Genomic DNA, 22,522 nt, shown 5'->3' with positions numbered 1-22,522 from the left:
TTCTGATGAAGCCAGGGTGGCCCCTACTATTCTAAGGCCCCCTACAATTCTATGGGCGATTCTAGAACTATTTTAGATTGCCCCAACCTTCTACGGGGTGGGTGGGAGAACTATAACTAGAATTCATCGGGGGCATGTTACGTATAGAATCTTCACCCCCCCTATGCATGAATGCATGCACAGGGGCGATCGTCAATCCCATCTAAGGCATGTGTAGTATAGATAGAATCTTTGCGTTCTAGTGCCAGAATAGTAGGCCTACCTCAAATTGAGAGAGGTATCTCGATATTGTAGGTTCAGTCGGTTCAATGCCTACTGTATCGGAATGATGCGTCATCGGCGATAGCCGCAGCGTAAACCTAAATTAGCTGCTTTCGTGGTGCCGTACGTAGGGGGCACCCGCAGCATTATTGAGGGGGAGTTATTGATCAGAAAGAAACTGTTAAAATGGGGCAAGAACAAGCTACCGAGGCAGGAGGCAGAAATAGTTAGATCGAGAAAAGAGGCAATTATCTGGTTACTCGTCATTTGTGGTTTCATTCTATTAATCGGCATGGCCATTGGGGTTGTCGCTGGATACTTTGTGGGCCAGTCAGGATGGCGATGGTGCGGGCGGAGAGGGCACCCTATCACCCAGCTCCAGCGGCGATGGGAGCCCCCGCCCCCCGACGTCACCACCTTCGGGTGATAGTTCCCCATCCATCCTTGCCAAGCTAAGAAGCTCTTTTCTAGATCAATTGCTGGCACAAGCGGGTCACACAACTTCTTGTAGCTGTAGGATCTTTTATTTCTTTATGGGAGTATTTCGGGGGGTCATCTAACGAAGGAGAACCGCCCGTCGAACCGGAGCAGACTGGCCCCGAGCCCACTAATGTGCAAAAAACAGTAAATGGCATTGTGGAGCCATCGGAGGTCGCCACTAACCCGGAAACCCCGCCCCTATTTGAAAGCTCGGAAGAAGAGAAGCAGAAACGGATCGTTGCGATGGAAGCTCTTAGTAGGCTAGAGTTCTTAATCAAGACTAAGCAGATCCGGCTAGATGTGCCGGAGCAGCTGGCACAATACGAGGAGATCCAGCGCCAAGTACGCCTGATGGTTGGACATCTTGACCGGCGCATAGAGCTGCTTCAAGCTCGGGAGGAGGCGCTGCTTTCAGATCGGGAGGGGACCATTAGGTCGGAGCCAACAGGAAACGGCGAACCGACCGCCCTGCCTCAGGACGAGCCGGGCCCTCGAACTTACCCGATGGCGGAACCTCTATGGTAGTGATTCGCCAACAGAGTTACGAGAACGACTCTATCACCGCCTGATGGCGGCCGCGGAGAACCCCCCGAGCGATAATGATCATCCTCATCCCACCCCGGGAAGGGAATTGATCAAGGCCCCCATAGAATAGTAGGGCACAGTCATGTCTGACACCCCCCCCATTAATATTCCGATGAAGATTGAATCTTCGCCTTAAGGGAATTGATCAAGGCCCCCATAGAATAGTAGGGCACAGTCATGTCTGACACCGAAAACCTTGATTTCGATTGAATCTTCTAGGGAATTGATCAAGGCCCCCATAGAATAGTAGGGCACAGTAATGTCTGACACCTTTGAATCGGGGTGGGCTCGCCTTCCCGGATTAAGTTCCCCCACCTATCCTTCCTCCCCCCCTACCTTTTCTAGTGGGCATGTTACGCGGTTGAACGAACTTGAAAGCTTTCTGCTTCCTCCCACTTCGGGGCCATAGAATAGTAGGGGGCGGGAATTGAGGAAGAACTACTATCTATCTATCTATGGCAGATTCTAGACCTAACATGCCCACTCGGTTCAGATTATAGACGTAACATGCCCCCTTTACCTTTATAATAGTAGGCGGGGCCTTCACCCTCTCGGGCTGTTTTGCCAACGGGCGGGGGTCCTCCTCCAATTCTAGTTGGTGGGTGGCGGGTGGGAGGGGCCCCTACTATTCTAAAGGGCCCTACTATTCGCCCCTACTATTCTATGGGCTAGGAAAGGGTGGGCCCCTACTATTCTATGGCAGGAGGATATAGAAGCCAGGTAGTCGGTAGCCCTACTATTCTATAGGCTAGGGAATTCTAGTTATCTCCAATTAGTTCGGGAGGGAGGGCAAAGGTCTTTCCAAATCAGGTCAGGGTCATGACTTAAGGTCCGGGCGGCGAGAAAGGGCATTTAAGAAGAAATCCTCCCCTTCTTTCTGATCTTGAAGGGTCGCCAAGTGTGTATAGGGCTCTGCCTCCTAATAGAATAGAAGAAGAGGGCCCTTTAGAATAGTAGGGCGAAGGAGCAGGTAAATACTTCGATCAAGGAAGGGAAATAGCATATAGAAAGAAAGAGAGGGGAACCGGAGCATATATCTAGATATTGGAGTAGTGCGGATTGGAGTAGATATAAGAGAGACCCACCCATAAAAGAATAGAACAGGTAGTCTACCGTGCAGTAGAGTGATTACCGTGCAGTAGGCGGCAGTTCCGTGCAGGTAGGTGTGGTACCTTGGTACCGTGTATATAGAGGGTGCACCCACCCAGAAAAGCATAGAACAGAGGGTGGGTGTTGGTTTTGTTTTTTCCACCACTATGGTGTATTGTATGCAGTGATATATAGGTGTGATGATCTTTTATTCGGAGAATCGACATTGTCGGAGAATAAACAGCCTAAGGCGGCGAATCTCAGGAGGAGAATTTATTGAATAGCTGTAATCAGACAAATAGCTCTTCGATGGAAAAAAAACCGTTGGTCGAGCATCCTCGACATTTTCTACAGTTAAAGCCCGCCCGGCATTCGTCAATGATCTTTGGAGTTATGTCTTCTCTTTAGGCTATCCCTAGTGACCGAAATGAGAGAATAGTTTACGTTAAAGCTGAGTTAGCGAGTAAAAGCACAAGAAAGACTCCTGCTCCGATACAGGAGACACACACCTCCTCTTCATCCTGCAGGTAGTCCCTTTGATGGAAGGCCCGAAGTCTGGGATGGCACGGCGAAGGGTCTGGCCCTTCGTTTCTAACTCTTCTGACCCACTCATAATCCGGCGGGTTGCAGAACTTGTCCTCTTAATCCGGCTGATGCTGGAAGGAGAAGCCATGCGAACGGGCGTGTTCCTATCAAGAAAACTACTCCGTCTGGGTCATAGTTGGGCCTTGTTCTAATAAAATGGCGTTTCAGAGCCCTTGGGGCGAACCCAAATGCGCAGCAGAATTCCTAGCCAACGTTCCCCCATAGACTTGTAGGGGGCCAATGCCATTCTTGCTGCTAATCCAGAGTGGCAAATCCCAGTCCATTCGGATCAAGCTATGTGGCAGGGCCACTTCCAAGCCCACCCCCTACTATCTATAGGGCTTCGGAAAGTGCCATCAGAAACTCGATTTGCCGATTCCGTTGCCTCCGCATCACGGCACATAGGCGTTGGTAGTTCCATTGATTGAGTCAGAGGAAACGGGCCCTTATATCCGCCCGGGGATGGATTCTGCAGGAAAACCCAACTATAGAAGGTTGGGTCCCTACAATTCTATGGATAAGCCTGCTAGAATAGCTTTCTCAAAATTCTAAAAAGAGCATTTGATTCAACGGTCGCTGTCGCCATTCTTCGTTCCACATGCATGATGGCGGGTGTTCATGGCAATCACTTCTCAGTTGCTTTTGTCAGGTTTCGTCGGCCTGACCAGTCAATGGGTCAAGCGAACTATAGTTTAGTTATGACCCTTAGTCTCTTCGAAAGAACCGGAGAAGATCAGGGAGAGGAAGGAGCACGAACCAAACTACTTCAGAATAGGGGCAGCCGGGGGTTGGCCCGCTTTATAGACTCTACCCGGTTCCTATGGGGAGAAACTACTCACTATCGAAATGAAAGACGATCGATTATCTACCCAAGGGGATAGAAGATCCCACATACGGAAAAAAGTCGCAGGGAGAGTTAAACCGAGTGGCATTGCAAAGGCATAGTGATAGTAGGGTCGGGATATCCCCGCCCTCCGGACCGGACGTGAAGGTCCCCCCTCATCCGGCTCTCCGCAGGGGAATCTCCACTCACTGCTTCCCCCAATATCCCCCCTCTGCCACATCATGGGGAGGTTTACAGGAGATCCCAGAGGCTCGCTCGGAAAGGCTGCTTGCTATAGCAGTCCGGCTGCTCCTGCCGAAATCATTACTATCCATTATATCCCCCGTGCTCTGGCAATTACGCTCCCTGGACTATGGATTGACGAAAAGAAAGATCCAAGCGAGATATAGAATGGAATGATGACGATGCCCTAGCACACCGGCAGGGCCTTCTTTATTGTCCTCCGATGCCGCCAGAGAATAGTAGGGGCTGCCATTAATCAGCCCCAGCCGAATTGGGCGGGGCCCTCCCCCCCCGCCCCCCATTATAGTTGTTATTGTAGGGGAGCCCATAGAATAGTAGGGGCCCCCTTAGAATAGTAGGGCAACTATCGAGTGCAAGTTTATTAATGAACGCATTAATCTACCAGTCCCCTACTATTCTATGGATTAACCTGCTAGCCCCAGCCGCCCCCCGGGAGGTATATTATCGTAGGGGCCCGCCCAATAACAACTATGATGGGGGGGGAGTAACAATTCTAGTTGGAGGGTGGGACTCGATTATTGGCGGTCTTGTAATCCAACCGGCCCCACCCCCCACTACAGAGGATAGGGCCCTGTATCTATAGTTGGGCATCACCCGGGGCTTCTTCACCGGCATGGAATAGGGAATAGAATGCAATGGGATGGTAGAGGGCTGCCTGCGCCCGCGATGACTGTCCCCTCGTCCATAGGGACTGGCATACTACCGCAGCGACTCCCGCTAGATAGCCGCTCTTTAAGGAAAACACTCACCTGACGAGCTTAACCACCCGCCAACTATCGAGCCCCACCCAACCTCGATTCTAGCAACTATAAGAGGCGGGCTTCAATCAAGCCCTACCCCCCCACCCCCCTACCCCCCCCCCCATCATAGTTGTTATTGTAGGGGGCTGGGTCCATAGAATGTCGAGGGAATGCGCCCCAGCCCCCGCCCGGGGGCATAACCGGGGGCCCTTTAGAATAGTAGGGGGCTCGAATTAACTATGCAGGGTGGGTGGAATAGCCCGTGTGTGGGGCAGCAGGGTGGGGGGCTCAAGTTCTCCCACCCACCCCTGGGCCATGCCCCCCACTTATTAATTAGCCTGATAGCCTTAGAAAACTCTATCAAAAAAGGGGGGGGTTGGGTGGGACTATAGTTACGGAGGAAGATAAAGGCGGTGAGGGTCTATCCAGCCTCGTGGAAAGAGGGGGATTCATTCACTTGCATTCCTGCTTGCATGCTGGCACTACTAGAAAGCTCCGGTCTTAACGCCCCCACTACCGCCGGCCGAAGGTTCGTAGAGTCGGGTTTACCGTTTACCCACAACGGAGGAGCCACCCCCCCGCCAAGCCCTACCTCGATAAAGGGTAGGGCTCAATAGGGGGCAGGCGGCCACGGGTTGTAACGCACTCCTCGCACGACGAATCCACTTTGAAGTTGACTCATTTGCTTGGCCAATTGCCGGAATGTGTACGAAATGCCATAAGGGCCCAATATCTCAATAGCACCTTTGTCTGAGGCTTCGAATGAGACTTCGTATCCGAAACGCGGGAACGATCTGACTATGAAGTCATTAAAGACTTGATCGGGGAACCAGCGTTTATTTAAAGAGCAATAGAGTCGATTACCGGAAGTACTAGTTTGAAAGGCTCGTTGGAATCGATCCGCTACGAGATTGACATGATACGCCACGAAAGCACCTAAAGTACTAAACAGAATGGGTATTAGTTCGGTAATGGTTGGAGCAGCAAACTCGGATTCGGCGAGAATCTCATTTTTGGGTGGTACGGAAGGGGGATTGGCCCGGGAATTGGATAGGGGGTCAACACGCTGCGGCTCAAGTGCCCTCCGAACCGCGCGAGATGGTCGCCTATTACACGGCTCACGAACTCTGCCTCACTCTGCATTTGGGGGTACCTATTATTCATTCGTTACTCGCTATTCGTTATCCGTCTAGGCCCCGCGACCAAATGATTACCCAAATGAAATGATTACTAGTACTCTATAGGTAGGGTAGGGTCCCATGCAGGGTGGGCCCCTACTATTCTATGGCATCGGAGGGCGATAGTAGGACCATTTTATCGATTATCTACGTAACATGCCCCCCCTACCCCCGGCCTATTGAAAGGGTAAGGGCTAGCTAAGTACATTAATGACAAGATTCTAGCCCCATAGAATTGATAGGGGGCCCTTCCCTTCAAATAGTAGGGGGCACTCGATAGTTGCTAGAATCGCCCATAGAATTGTAGGGGGGGTGGGCATGTGTAGTATAGAATCGAGGACACTATCGCCCTACCTCCGATGAAGGCATCCCGGGGCACGGATATCATTCATGGCACTCCGATGAACTGTAGGATGGTAACTGCTGCTAAGCTCGAGTGAAACGCTAGATAGCTGTTGGGTCGACGCGACCCGAATACTTCGTACACCACGTTATTCGACCAACGCCAGTTGCGTTGAACCCCACAACAGCGGAAGATCACCCGTCCGGGCTACCTTCCAGCTCTCCACGCTTATCATTCATTGGCACTCATCCACTTCGAATTGACGGCTGGTAACATTGATTCAATGGACATTGACATCATAATAGTACAGCACGGGACACGGGATCAGACCACTCAGATCGGAATAGCATTCACGAAATTGCCGTAACATAGAAACATTGGGAGGATTCGTTGGCAACACAACAGCAGATGGGGCGGAGGGAGTTATAGTAGTTCTAAAATGAACCAAGAGCTAGTCAATGGAGAGTAGGCGTCTGGTAATCAGAGTGCGAAATAATTGAAAATGGTGCCTTCGGGCCTTCCCCCTCCGGGCCCCAATACAATGCTCGAAAATCACTTGTTGTAGGCGGGTTAGTTCCTCAGTCGTCGCCCGAGAAACGAAGTGTTTACTATGGCAAGCCCAGCCATCCGCGAATAGCACATAGGATTCGGCGCGGTCCGAACCGCCTTCTGAACTGATGCGCCACGCCATTTCGTGGAAAAGAGTGTCCATATTCTCTCTCCCAAGGCGGAAAGAAGAGTTGACGCGACCCCACCAAAAACGCTCAGGGAAATTCTCGGAGTGGTTGAAGCGAGCGAGATCCGCCACCGCTGCACTCTCCGATTGCTCTACTAAAGAGGAGCTGTCATCCCCCAGCGGCCTTGTCGCCTGTTCTACTATCGCTCCGGATGACGATGAGGCTCCCCCGACATCAGCCGGCGTTTCATTGAGGTCGAACCCTCGCCCGACATCAGCCGGCGTTTCATTGAGGTCGAACCCTCGCCCGACATCGACCGGGGGTTCGTTCAGATCTAACTCCCCGCCAGAGGGCAGCATCCAACAAGAATTGGGGATAGGGACTTCCCACGGATCAATTCCCCCCTCCATGCCAAGAAAAGAACAGAGCATGGAGAGAAAACGGCTGATCAATGGAAATAGGACCCGAAACCAAGGTGGAAGAACCTCAGATATCGGGTCCGATAGCCTCCTACAGATTAGATAGAGCCGCACCACTATCACACCTGGCACATATCTTATTCCAGCACAACAAACGAAGAAGATCAGGCAACACCGGAAGAATTGTGCGAAATAAGTGAATTGATCCAGTTGGGGCATCATTGCTGTAGTTCCATTTCCTCTATCTCTATATCTCTTATATATATCTATATATATCTATCTATATATATATATAGATAGATAGATAGAGATAGATAGATATATATATCTCCAGAATGAAGCGTACGAATAGTTAGTCAAGATCTGCGGTAAAGAGACTACTGTCAAGATACAACCGGAGATATAGGGATTCGGGTGGTCAGTTTTTACCAACGGAAAGCATGGGGGAAGCTATGAGGGTGGGGGGTAGGGCTACCCGGCACTAGACCACCTTTCTAGACTCAACTCAACTAAAAGCCAACTAGAGTCTACCAGTCAATTCTTTACTGGAACCTGCTAGAGTAAGGGCCCGGGCTAGACTACACTGAACTAAACTGTAGTCGGGGGGGTTCAATAGTCTAGTGGGGCGGTCCTCTCCCGGGTAGTCCGGGGCGGTTCGCCAAATTCAATTATCGCTCACCGCCCCCCCCACGGGCTCTCGACCGCCTTAAAACCCCGCCTCCCCCTCTTCTAATTAACTCTAGTAGGGGGGTGGGGTGGGTCTGCATTGGGAGAGCGCCCTCGGGCTCGACCGGTTGGTCGAGATGTCGAGAAAAGTGGGTCCATATAATGTCGAGGGCTTGACTGCAGTACCATAGCCTCCTCCCACCCGGGGTGGGTGGGGGGCAATAGAAGTTGGGCGAGCCGTTCATTAATGACGCCTGCTATAATAAGGGCTAGAATCGAGGGTGGGCCCCTACTATTCTATGGCATCGGAGGAGATAGTTCGGTCGATGCCCTCGAATTGTAAGTGATTGGTGTAATAATCGGTCATTCTCTTTCCAACTCGTCCCAGAATGGGCGTTAGGGCAAAGAACAAGAAGAAAGCTACTGAAGGAATTTGTCCAATAGTCACATATGGTGCCTCCACGGGTTCACATCCGATCCGACCTGATAGTAAGCAATCCGCCAGGAAAAACCGAAAGAGTTTCTGGTAGATCGGACGAGAACTTGAGCTACGAACATACGAACTTTTCAGAAAAGGGAGAGCCAAAAGCGGTGGAAAAACGAGTGCTATTGCGGCTACACCTCCTAATTTGTCGGGTATACTGCGAGGAATGGCATAGATTGGTGGGAAATACCATTCCGGCACAATATGAGGCGGGGTGGCCATCGGATTAGCGGGTATATAATTGTCGGGATGCCCCAATACATTAGGAGCACAAGAAATCCAAATGGAAAAGAAGATAGCGGAAGCTACCCGACCTACTAGATCCTTCGCGTAAAAATAGGGATAAGAAGCGATTTTATCCATCTTTGAATGCACACCCAATGGATTATTCGATCCATATTGATGCAATGCGGCCAGATGAAGAGGACTGGCGCCTACTGGAATAAAAGGGAGTGGATGATGAGGACTAAAGAAACGATTTAAGGTGGCATTGTCCACGGGGAAACCACCCCACGGCCAAGTCACGATCGTATCTCCCACTACGGGTATGGCGCTAGCTGAGCTTGTAATTACCGTAGCTCCCCGAAAGCTCATTTGACCCCGAGGTAGTGCATGTCCTATAGAAGCAGTCACAATCATTAACAGGGAGATGACAACTCCGAGGCACCAAACAAATTCCCTAGGACTGTCATAACTCGCATAATACAAACCGCGAAAAATATGGGGGTAAACCACGATGAGAAACATACTTGCCCCATTAGCATGCATATAACGAAGCAACCAGCCCCCTTCAACATCTCTCATGATATGTTCTACGCTGTTGAAAGCTAGATCCACATGTGGTGTGTAATGCATAGCTGGAAAAACGCCGGTCACTATCTGAATGGCTGGACAAATACCAGCTAACGAACCAAACCCCCGCCAATGACTCGGATTGCTCGGGGTCGGATAATCTATCAAATGCTGGTTCAGTGTGGAGAATATGGGTTGTTTGAGAATGGAAAATCGTTGTGTCATGTCTCTGTCCCCTCAATTCGACTCCCCCTCAATGGAAATTTCCGGGTGCCAATCCCGCCCTACTATTCTCAAGGGCTAGCAGGTTTATTAATCTACTATGGCACCAAAAAAGATTTGCCTATCCTTAAAAAGCTAATCGGCATCGACTTCCCCATGCAGATCGGGCTTGTGTAGGTAGATGTGGGGAATAATCGGTGCACCTAGACTCCCCCGATCGGGCTTGTGTGTCTATCCCCATGCAGATCGTTGTGTAGGTAGATGTGGGGAATCCTTGTTTTCGGAGATACGACACGGTCTACTATCTATAGGGCCCGGGAGATAGTCTAGGCCAAACTAGACTCTAGTATAACGATGCAGTCTATATACGTCACATGAGTGGCCAGGCATGTTACGTATAGAATCAATTGAAGTTGAAAAGAATTCTAGCCGCCCTACAATTCTATGGACCTCTGAGAAGCAGCTTTATCGTGAGCTAGACCCATTCCATGTCCCGGGGGCCCTACTATCAACTATAGAAAGGCCCCACCCCGGCACTAGTTCTAGTAGGCCCCCCGTAGAGCCCTCTCAAATAGTAGGGCGTAGTGAACTGTTTCGATTCAGTAGGAGCATCCAGCCCCAACTCGCTAATAAGGAAGCATGTCCCGACCACCCGCACAGCCCCGTATGATAGAAGTTGGGTGCTTTCCCCTCTCATTATTAGCATTGTTTCGACGCTCTTGATCTAGAATCGGGCACTGCGGGGAAACCTCTGTTAATTAATAAGCCTGCTAGTGAAACTAGGAGATGGATAAAATAGACCAGCCATAACTTTTATCGCATGCTCCAGATGAACAGTGGGTAGGCCTCACACCCGATGCTTGGAGAGAACATCATTCCCACCCTGCAGGCTTAGATTGGTTCTTCCGGCTAGGCCCCTACGGGGTCAGTCTTGTTTTCCGTTGATTGCTTTTATGCCGCTGTTGCTAGTACTAATCCATCCCATAGATGTCTACTCCGATTGGAACCCCCCACTATAGATGCGGGTAGAAAGGGAGGGGAGGCTCACCTCTCTTTCTCAATGAGAAAGGGTGAGAATCACCCGGTTCATCGAGGCCCCCTACCTATATCGAGAAACGCCCCTCTCCTAATAGAATAGCTTGGAGGGAGAGGACCTGACGGTACTCGTCCGACCCCCGCTGGGAGCCTATCCAAATTATTGATTGGGGGGGGGCCCCTATCCATAGTAGGGGAGAGTATAGTAGTGTGAAGTGATGCCATAGTATAGTCCTCTAGTGATGCAGGACTATAGATAGTGAACGGTACACTGCATTGACGGTCAAGGCCGAGCGCCCCCGGGCGACCCGGTCTATCGAGCGGAGTGGGCGGCGATCCCCGTCATGATCCCCATCATATAACGTATGAGATGACCGGGGAGTAGATGACCAACCATCATCGGTGACCCCCATCATGCAACTATAGTTCGATGGCGCATGATCCTTCTTGCTCGAACAATCCCGTGTGTAATCTCCAGCCTTCACCGGCATATCTTATCCCCCAGCTATCTATAGTAGGGGCCGCCCTATAGATAGTAGGGGAGGACCACTCCTTTTTGCAGGGTTAGTGCATGCGGCGATTCATCCATCACGCAGCGTATATAAGAGAGATGACCCATGACTCGTCTATAGAGTGGGACAGAGTAGATGACCGCTCCCCACCTATCCTTCCTATGGGGCAACGGTGTTCGATCCTTCGATGGGGCGCGATCCTCGGTGCCGTGGGGGGAGGGCGGTCGACCATTGGGTTATTCCATTCGTGTTCCATTCAATGTTACTACATTCCTCGCTGCTCCTACAATCCTATCGTCTTCCCACAAGTGCTTACAACATCCCATGTTGTTCCTACCCGCCCATAGGTGATGCACATCCGAAAGCACGTGTTCCTTCCATTAGCAGAGACAGTTGACCCGATTGCCCTACTATTCTAAGGGCCAGTTGATTCAGCAGCTGAAGCAGCACCAGCCCTACTCTATATAGCGGACTTGGATCAGTCGACCCGGAACCTGTGAATATGCCACACCAGTTCAGAAAGGAGCCACCTGCATGAGGAGTAGCTATAGCAGAGGCACCCTTTAAGGTTTACCTTGCCCTAAAATTCTATGGGGAATCGGTTCAGGTGCCAGTATATGATCGGGATCGAGACCCTTCCCGACCGGTTGCGGAGCTAGAAACGGTTGACTGGGATAAAGAATTCCCAATAGGAGCCGGGGCACCGGGCACCCTAGAGTTCCCCCCCGCCCGGCTATAGTTGGGGTCCTAGTGTCCCCTCGCTCTTCAGATTCACCAGTGGTAGTGATGGTTCGGGATCGAGTCGCTTAGCCACTAGTAGCAGCTTACTCATAACCAATTGATCCCATTGACTCGGAACCACGAATAACATATCTAGATAGAGCTCGTTCCCCAGTCCCCTAACTAAACTCGAGAGGTCTCGTGGCACCATAAGCCCAAACGGAGGTCAGGGAAAATCGGCCTCGTCAGCAATGGATTTGTATATTCATCTGCTATTATCTCCTAGCTCGGTCACCCGTGTCTGCCCCTGTCTCCGCTACGGGGGGCTCTATAAATGGAAGGGATGTTGGGCAAGCTGCTGGCAAGGAGGATGCTCGAGAATCTTCGATCGCTGGTTCCTTATAGAAAGAGTAGGGCAAGCAAGCCATTATTTCGACGTTAGCTGGTTCTAGATCAAATGCGAATGGAACTGAATCCGTATCTGGAGGATATGGAGCCGGCTATCGACCTGGAACTTCCTGTACTAATGGATCAACTCAATCCACTGCCTCCGCCCCGTGCCGCTTGCTCCGCTTCCGCTGTCTCTATCTCTATCTCGATGACCCTTTAGAATAGTAGGGCCCCCCCATTATAGTTGTTGTTTTATATTATTGGGGGGGCATGTTACGTATAGAATCTAGAAGATAGTCTAGCCCTAGAATAATAAAGAGAGGGAGATCGATGAGCAGAACTTCTAGATCTTTCTCGGTGCTGATTATCGATCCCATAGCCCTCGACATTATATGGGGCGAGGGGCAGCACCAACCAGAAAGAATTGCTTTCCATCCGGGCCATAGAATAGTAGGGGCCCTCCCTCTAGATTCTATACGTAACATGCAACTAAAGTTCGAAAGCATTGTTTCTTCCACTCTATTTTGCTTCCCACCAATCAGCATCCCTAACCCCTTCTATTCCCTCCCACCAACTATATCTTCCACCAACTCTCCTCATGCCTACCATAGAATTGTAGGGCCCTCCCACTTATTCTAGCTTATACTAGCGTCAAAATAGCAGGCTGATGCCCCGGGTGGGTGGGAAACTTGACTATAGGTTCGCCCAAACAAATATATATATATTGCTTCCATCCTTGTTCAACTAATTTCCTAACGCTTCCATCTGTCTAATCTAGTCTCCCTGCCTTCCGAACAATCCATCCATAATATTCTTTGTTTCCTGTCCTAACGCAAAGCTTGCCCTCACCCCTTGTTAACTTTCCATCCTGCCCCCACCCACAACAGCTTCTTGAACTAGTCTACTCCGAGTTTGCCCCGGCTGCTAATATAGTTATAGTAGGGGGTCTACTCCCTCGGTAACTAATATAACTGGATACTGTTACCATCCTCAACTCGGCCAGAGAATTGTAGGGCCATCCGGGGGTGCCACCCTTTCTTTACACCCTCGGTTAGGCACTAGGCCAATCCAACTCGTTACTGGACTACCGAGTTCCATCCAGTGGGTGGGAGGCAAGAAACTAATCTAGCTCGATCGAGGAAGAAGATAGATTGTTCCACCTGGCCATCCTTTCTTTATCACCCCCTCCCTGTATGGGCTAGGATGGGAGGCAAGACAGTTCTGTCTGGTTTGGCTGGATAGTCCTATACTGTTACCATCGACTAGTTGTAAGGGATCAAGACATCTTTCACCCCCGGTTGGATCTAGTTATCCATCAACGGGGGTCCGATTGAACCTGCTGATTGAACCTTCCTCCCAACCTCGTCCGGTGGGCTCTTCCTTCCTCCGGGATGGGGTTGAGCTAACTACCTGCTCTCCATCCGGCCATCCTTTGAACCGGGTGGCTGCTCCACCGGGGCCTGATGAGTGAACAGTTATAGCAGGGGATGTTATAGCAGGGGATGAGTAATGGACAGCCAACAGAAAAATGAAAGCATGCTCAGGATGGTAAGACCTTCCTTCCGAACAATCCATATTCTCCTCTTTCTCGATTCTGTGAGAGCCTAACGTTGATTCCCGGGGGCCCTAGCTAATCTAGCCTTCACTGAACACCCAACAGTTATAGCAGCCTTCATTCCCACTATTCCTCCCACCCGGCAATAGGATTATACTTCCATCCAAACATCCAGCTTGAGTTACATATCCATCGTTGCATGTTACGTCTAGAATATGCTGGCTATTATTCTCCATCCAGCTTTAGTCTCCCTGCCTCGTTGATCAGGAGGGATGTTTCTCAGCATTACTCCTCTTTCTCTCCGGTTGAACAACTATAATAAGGAGGGGAATTCTATCCAGTTCACCCCCAGGGAATTCTAGTTGTAGGATAATGAACGAGGAGCTACCCGGAGCTACCGATTAGAAATGAGTTAACAATAATCTATTTGAGGGCCGGCATCGACTAGCAACTCGTCTGGATGGAAGGCCTTCCGGTGTACTTCAAACTTTTGGCCCTACCCGCCTAAGATGTTACGTAGAGCCCCTACGGGAGTCTAGTTGATATTTCGTTGAGGCAGGCAGCTAATTAACGAGTTGAGGATGACCAGCCGAACAACCAACCTGAGGGCTAGAACTCCCTGATCACTATAGAGGGCTAGAATGATCAGATGCCGTTGAGGCGGGGGTTCAGGATGAATTAGTTCCGCCTGGGGGTTCAGGATGGAGATGGAATAGAATAAACAAGGATGGATGGCTAGGATGGAGACTTTCGTCGAACTCCGGAGCCCGATGCCTGGGCCTGGGGCTTCCTTCCAACAAGAAAGTTAGGCCAGTGGGGCCTGATGCCTCAACTAGAATTGATCTCCTCCGTTGGAACCTCGTTATTGACCCAACCTCGTTATTGACATGGGCAGGAGGCTCAGAGACAAAAATCTACCGGGATCTCACTACCGGGAACAATCTAACTACCGGGCGGGAAAGCTTAAAATCAATACTTCGTAATGCTGGCCCGGGGGCTGGAGGGAAAGTAATGTTCTTCTCAGTGGGGTCCAACCCAGGGTAGTGAGAACAAGGAAGTTATTGGCCGGTTGAACGAACAACTAGAATAAGGTAAGGAGGGGAGCTCCCATCCATTTTGCTTTTATATCGTCCCTACCCTCCTGTGTTATTGGATTAGTCCCTACCGTGTGGGCAACAGGAAATAGCCTAACGAGCCTGTCCTTTCGAGGACCCGGCTGGCTAGTTCAAATACAATATTCTAGGTAGCTCGAGCTATCCATCCTGACCCGGGGGATTCAATCCATAGGTGGCTGGAGGATGAGATCGAGATTGAGTTCCATCCGGAGCCCCTACTATTCAATGGGCAATAAATTGCCCACACGGAGATAGGACCACACCCCCGGTAGTTGATTAAACAAACGGCTCCACCGTTCTTGTCTTCATCCTTCGAAGGCAACTACATTTCATTGTCTTGCCAAACTAATCAACTTTCTCGGGTTAACCAACCGTTCGCTCATCCAGCCGTCCATCCAGAGCTCATCCAGCCTCCTGCCCATTAGAATAGTAGGGCCATCTGGAGGTGGTGGCTGGATCCCTCGGTAATTAGTCCAACTAGTCGGAAGGTCGGGCCCTACTATTCTATTATTCCCTACAATTCGGCTGGGGTTCAGTTCCGATAGTTGACCGGTGCACCAGATTCTATACGTAACATGCCCACAACCCCTACTATTCTAAAGGGATCGCGAATATGACTGGCCATTATTCATTCGGGCTAAAGGTTAGGTTGTCCTCGAATTATCTTCCGGTTGTCAGATTCATGAATTTGATTCTTCTTTTACTCCCTCCGGTGCGAGGGAAAACCAAGTACCTAAAGGTTAGGTTGCGTCACCATCACAATGAAGAAGAATAATTGTCCCTTACTCCACCTAAGGCACCAACCCCACCGACCAAGCTTCGCTACCGACCATATATTCCTTTAGGGCGGCGGGCGAAGCCCCGGTCGGTGGGGTTGGGGCGGCACCATCACCCACCTAACCTAAAGTAAAGGTTGATCGGACGGACGAGGGATCACCATCACCCACCTACCGTCAGTAAAGGCCTACCTAAAGGAAAGTAAAGCTAAAGTATCCTTAATAAAAACAAACAACCTATCTATAGTGGGGCCCAAGACCCCACCTAAGGCCAATATGGTCGGTGCCGAAGGCACGCCTTGGGTTGGGTGTTTTTATGACATGACAGGGGGACGGACGAGGGATCACCATCACCTACCGGCCTACCTAAAGTTTTGCTAAAGCTAAAGTAAAGGACGAGGGCCCATCACATCACATCAATAAGTAATGAATAGAATTCAATTCCATCACCTACCGGCCCCCTACCTTTATATTGGCGAGGGAAAGGAAAGTAAAGGTTGATCGGACGGACGAGGGATCACCATCACCTACCTAAAGTAAAGCTAAAGTCAAGGACGAGGGTGCCGTAAAGGGGACATCACCCACCAGGTAACAACACAACACGTGTTGTGTGAGTGTAAAAGAACAGTAACTCGACACCGTGGACTCGACACTTCATTTACTTTAGGTAGGAAACCGTACTCACTTAACGGTAGTGTAACAGTAACTCGACCTAACACCGGACTCGACCTCTCCCATGCACTAAACAAACGACCGCTACCCTCCCCTCATCTATATATAGGATAGGTAGGTCGAGCTCTCCTGCAAGAGTAGTTGCCTAACTAAACTAAACTAGAATTGTCGAGAGATAGAGATATAGGGTTGAGGAGCAGAGCACACAGGAGCAGGAGGTCTCTCTTTCATCCCTGAGTAGAAGAGAGAGAGCACGCGTTGGCGTACCTCGCCCCTCTCTCGACTCGAGAGGGAGGAGAGCGGGCTGCACAGGTGTGCTCTCTTTCTTCTCCTTGGGAATCAAGGAGAATTCTAGCCTCGCCTCGTTGGCAATTTACTAGACTATGGAACTCCGAGCCGAAGTATTATTATGTTGGCCCTCCTACCCACCGGTCTGCCCTACGGGCCTTTCCTTTCATTTAGAAAGCTTCGGGCAAACCCCACCGACCTGCGCTATCGCGCCCACCCCAGGGCTTATAGGCTGTGCGCGATAGCGCCGGGGCGGTGGGCGAAGCCCTGGTGGGGTTGGAGGTAGGAAGGTAGTTCAGACGAAGGATGTTCTCGAAGAAGTGCTCTGTTCATTTTATTGAGGTAGGAAAGGTTGTGTGTTACCCTTGTTGCTTTGCTCTGTTCTGTTAGTTCTCAGTTCTCTCTTGTACGTAACAGTGCCAGGTGGGGTCTGGTTGTTTTTCTGTGTCTCTGTCTCTGTTTGTCTGTGTAGAGTGTTTGTTTGAGTTGGTAGGCAGGGCCTTTCTGAAGAGAGAGGGTAGGCAGGGCCTATACTGAATAGAGAGGGGCCGCCCTGAGTGTTTATAACTGAACAAAAGGAGAAGGTAGGCCCAACCGCAGGTGGTGGCGAGGAAGGAATCGATCCAACCCTGGCAACATTAGCCGGGGCATGCAGGGTGGGAATAGAAGGCAGGGTGGGAGGTCCCCGAACGCAGTTGGGTCGCTTTGTCAGTCATATGAGCCAGCCAATTCGACGCATTGGGAGGGGAGGGAAATATCGTTTGGTCGCTTTCACAGTCTACGGAGCCAGACTTTTGAGAAATGGAGAGATGGCTCGACGGTAGGCCCCTACTATTCGCCCTATTATTCTATTATTGCTCGATTCTATACGTAACATGCCCAGGGTGGGTGGGAGTTCTAGTCGATAAGGTAGGGGGGTTGCAAAATAGAAGGGGTGGGGGGTAGATTAATATTGTGGGCATGTTACGTATAGAATCGAGATGCGGTCAACAAGAAGAGTAGGGCACATTTTCAACTAGAGACCACCCAAAATCAGAGAATCATAGGGCAGTCAAGAGTCGATACGTCACATGAGTGGGTGGGAGAGTTCGGAAGTAATGAAAGAGCGGCATGAAGGATAGTTACCGAGCAGAGGCAGCATTGAAAGCTTTCTCGCCCTTGTAGTATTGATTGGAGCATTGAAAGGTTCAGGGGCGGATATCAGATAATAAAAAACCTCTTTTCCTCTACTCGATACCCATGTTCATTAATACTACTACTATAAGACACGACAGGTCTTTCCCTTCGCAAGCAGGGGTCGAACACATAATTCACAGGCTCGGTTCAATGCCTCTCATTCAGAAGGCAGGTCGAGTTTAGCAGGGAAGAGAGGGTGTTCCGAAGGCACTTGCCGCTTCCGATGACCTCGTTCTCTGATCCTCTCCGGTTTCTGGGGGGTAGATGGGTAGTGGAGTGGATAAAGCTGACCGATACCTTGAGAGCCGGATCGAACCAACGGCCCCTTTGCCATACCCCCCACCCAACTAACTCTGTGCATCCGAAGATGCGGAAGCTCCAAACTGACTGGCCTTAAGGCGGCAAATAGGCGGTGTAATCCATCCCAGGAAACCATCATGGTGGGATACCGGGGTCGGGCTAGGGATTCCCTTTCCTCTGGTAAGACTGGAACGAGCGGAGCCATCCCAAGCTTCAATCTAGTTGAAAGATTTACAAAGGGGTTGGGGAGCACAGTATATGAGCCTCTGAGGGATCCTGCTTAGAGATCTGCTATTGATCGGATCAACCGACCCGAGTGGATTCAGATCGAACTAGAACATGTGGCAGCGAGCAATGAATCGTCATGACCCGGATCGCTAAGGGGGCCCTCCCAACTCCGCAAGGGAAAGGTCGTAGGAGTCGAGGCATTGTGTCTGTTCCGTACGATGACACGCTTCGGGGTTTGCCGCTGATCAACCAACCAGGAGCTAAAGGTGCGAGAAAACACTACAGAGGCACCATAGTGAAGGGCCTAGGTGGGAGACTTGGGTAGATCGGGCAAAGGAACGAACAAACGGGGGTGATTCCGTGTCCGTTGGTTGCGTCAAGGCTGACGGGCTATGACCAACTCTTCCACGGGAGAATCAAATCAGTGAAGTGAACGAAAAGTCGCATGGGAAGTGTACTGATAGGGCCAACAGCAGTTACTACGTTTCGTTTCCCCACCATATCTAGAATTAATAAGGATCCGGGGCTCGCTAAAATGTGCCGCCGCGGGTCACAACAATAATCGCCCTGAAGCGAACTACTATATTGGGGGGGCGGGGGGGCCGATTGGCAGGTTGCCTTCCTCCTACTACTAGTATTACGTTCTAAGATTGGCTACTAGTTAATTAATCAGCCTGCTAGCCCTACTATTCTAAGGGGCCCCGGCACGTCGATCGGGCCAGCATTTTATACGTAACATGTCGCTTTAATTGATTCTCCCGTAGGGGCCCGGGTGTTGTCGAATAGTAGGGCGAATAGGCTAGTCCGACTAGAGTCTTATGCCCTATAGATAGTAGGGCGATCCTCCAGGGCCAACCTGCCATACCGAGTTCTAATTCTTGGAATAATACTATTAGGCTTGTTTGAAAACCCTTTCTCGCCGATAGTTCTTTCTGGTAGGTTAGAAATGGTATCCGCCAATAAGGATGGAAAGACCGCGACTGAACCATAAGGATGGAAAGCAATGGAATTCAATACTCCAGATTCCCCATGCCATAGTTAGGCCAGGAGGCGAGCAAATTATAGGCATGTTACGTATAGAATCGAGCCCTATTATTCTATTATGAAACTATACTTCTATTTCTTGAAGTTCTCGCCGCCTTGTTGCAAGTAGGATTGAGGTGAATCCGTTGGGTAAGGGCAAATAAAGGACGGACCCCTTCCCAACAACTCCGTTCGGTGGTAAAGAGGAAGTACATGTGGCTGTAAGGGGTACGCTAGGGGTTTGCGCGCGGTGATGTGATTAGGTGTAAGGGATGAAGTACGTGTCACTGCGCCGGGAATACGTACCTCCGGTATTCGTTCAATACGATGCATACATGTGAAGGATATAGCGGTGCCCTAGTATGAAAGCTTCAGTATCAGTGCTAGATAGTTCGCTTCTCTGTTAAGGGCTTACTAGGAGGGGCGACGCAGAGGGGGTCAACGGGGCGACGACGTCAGGCGATTGCGGGGAAGTGGCGTTGCAACTTCCCAGCTCTGCTCTTTGCCTCTATCTAGCTCAAGGCGGCGGCTATTAGAACCATATACTGCCTATTGGATCTTTCATTAAGTCGTCTTTCAAGATGAGAGCAGGCGGTTGAACGATGTCGGCTCTGTCGGCTTAACCTTTCAGCCCGCCACTCGGCTTTCAGTATCGTGTCCTGCCGGGCCCTAGACGAACTACGTGAGGGAAAGGGAGGCGGCCTTTCAGTCTTCGTGCCAGTGCCTACGGACCGAGATGGCCGTCTTGCTCTTGCCTCAGTGTTCTAACCTGATAATGCAGTAGGGACTACTTCTTCCACCTCTCCTTTCCTTCGCAGCAGGCCACTTTGAAAGCCCCAATCCATTCCCGGCGGATGTCTGGATCGATATAGCAGCAAATAGAGTTGCGTAGATGGTAGCACTCCAGGGTACTCGGTCTTATAAATATACCGTGGAATGAATCCATTAGATTGACATGATGATCTATTCTATAGTGATACCGCCCGTGAGTGATACTGGGAAACACGGATCGATCGACAGGACAGAATGATCTATGATAGAGTTATATAAGTGGTGGGATTTGTTGGTCATCTAATATCATAGGGGGGGACAGGCCGCCTTGAATCTCTGTCAATGGACCACAGTATCGTACCCGGCTCAACCAGCGCCGAAGAGCGAAGAATCTATCAATGCTAGCCACTGTCGCGCACGCTCCTTACTAGTGAACCAAACTCGTTGATCGACTTAACCTCCCCGGCACATAGACCTTTCCCTACTGTCGAGTGTATTGGGTTGAGAAATGGACATGGAAAGCCAATGCCTATATATGTGAATGAATATCCCACCAATCCGTAATGTCAAGCCAATCCGAGCAATGAACTCCTGGTGTGGTCCCCTCCTGGTATGGTACTGCAACTACTGCCTGAACTCCTGGTTGGTATGGTCCCCCGCAACTCCTGGTATGATCCTGCAATTCCTCCTGGTTGGTATGGTTTCTTCCGTGCCCTGGTATGGTCCTGCAACTCTTGCCTGCCTGTGCAACTCTTGCCTGCCTGGTATTGTAATGCAACTCCTGGTATGGCCCTGGGTATGGGGTATGGTTTATCCCGTGCCCTGATATGGTATGGTTTCTCCCGTTCATATCTGTGTGCTGGGAGTGAGTGCAATGAGGAAAGAGCTATGAATGAGATATTTGAAACCCCTATTCCTCAAAGAGCTAGCTAGAAGATCAAACCCAAAGCAGCTAGGCAAAGTGGAGGTTAGGACCAGGCTAGGCAAGGTGAGGCCCAAACCGGCTAAAGGTAAGGTTAGGACCAAAGAAGGAATAAGACTGACAGGAAGGAAAGGAAGGAAACAGGAGGGCCCGATGGGCGACTTATTGGTTGGTTGGGGAATTTGTTTTGATGTGTATAATCATAGTTTAGAAACCTATTCATGCAGATCAATTAACTACCCGGCCACCCTTTCACTAGTTCAATTACCAGTCTTAAGGTTATGAATTGAGAACCTTTCTTCTCGGTTTGCACTCTCAAAATTACCAGGTACAAGGCCACGTTCGTAATGGGGGAATGAACCAGTTACAGTGCCAGATTCATGCAGATCTGCAGACTACCCCTGCCTTGACGGCCACCCTTTCACTAGTTCAATTACCAGTTCTCGGTTCTTTCATGTCAATTTACCAGGCCCTTATCTCGGGTCAGAAGGCGTAGAGGCCTCCGGAAGCCTTCCGAACTCTCCCCTGGCCCATCCTTTCCTGTAGAACTCATCCTTCCTCTCCCGTTGGTCGAGCTAGTTCCTTCCTCTATTCATGCCTTCCTGCCTTTGCTATTGGTGCTGCTTTTGTGACCGAAGGCCCGTAAACTCTTATCTTCTTTCGGTTATCACAGAATTGAATGAGCCCTCTCTACTGGCTATAGAACCAGTAGAGAGGGCTAATGAGAAGACAAGCCTTCCAGGCAGGCATCTTAATAGGATTTTGTTTGTCGTTTTTCTTTCCAAGCGGGGACCTTGTCTTTAGGGGCTGACGGTGTGTCCTGAGCTTCCGAACCTAGTTCTCCCCAGTCTGTTCGGTCAACTGGGTCTGGAACTGGATATGCTCTATCTCGATCTGCTCCATAAACAGAATCAACTACAGAAAGTTCCTGAGTATCTAACTGGAAGGTAAGCTACTGCCCCGTACGAAGGTGCTCTTCCTGTCGCTTAGGAATTTGCACGCTACGTCACTCATAAACGCTATTTCGATCATCTCACGTCAACCAATCGATCGAAATCACACCAGTTTCAGATACCCCAATCGAACACATCACGAGCAGCAACCATCTAATCACCGAGGCAAACAAAAGTCGCCATACCGGAAGAGCACCACTTCACGAAAAAAAAGAGTAGATCATCCATATTGCCTTTCTCGCCACACATGCCATCGATTCGTCTTTAATGCATGTACCGTATTGCCCAGCTCACACTCCCACCGCGAACAATCCCCCATGACCGGAAATACCGAATGCTTTATCTCAGCAGCAAATCGAGAAACCAATCGAAGTCAACCAACACTTGGTGGAGATTCTGTCAATATACACTCACCGGAGATGCGTGCGTGTCCTTATTGGTTGGTAAGCGCTAAGACTACTGCTTACTGGTACTTATA

General features: G+C 50.2%; 1 protein-coding gene across 1 annotated transcript; it reads right to left on the bottom strand.

The window, feature by feature from the left end:
* Positions 1 to 7,677: 7,677 nt before the first annotated feature.
* LOC131873263 (cytochrome b-like) lies at positions 7,678 to 10,950 on the bottom strand. The gene has a single exon (XM_059216269.1). It carries the CDS (start codon positions 9,609 to 9,611, stop codon positions 8,403 to 8,405), a length of 1,209 nt encoding a protein of 402 aa, XP_059072252.1. The 5' UTR covers positions 9,612 to 10,950; the 3' UTR covers positions 7,678 to 8,402.
* Between the last annotated feature and the right edge of the window lie 11,572 nt (positions 10,951 to 22,522).

Source organism: Cryptomeria japonica, unplaced genomic scaffold (genome assembly GCF_030272615.1).
Source record: "Cryptomeria japonica unplaced genomic scaffold, Sugi_1.0 HiC_scaffold_1349, whole genome shotgun sequence".
Taxonomy (NCBI): Eukaryota; Viridiplantae; Streptophyta; class Pinopsida; order Cupressales; family Cupressaceae; genus Cryptomeria; species Cryptomeria japonica.
Note: the sequence above shows the minus strand (reverse complement) of the source record. Positions and strands in the feature narration are given on the sequence as shown.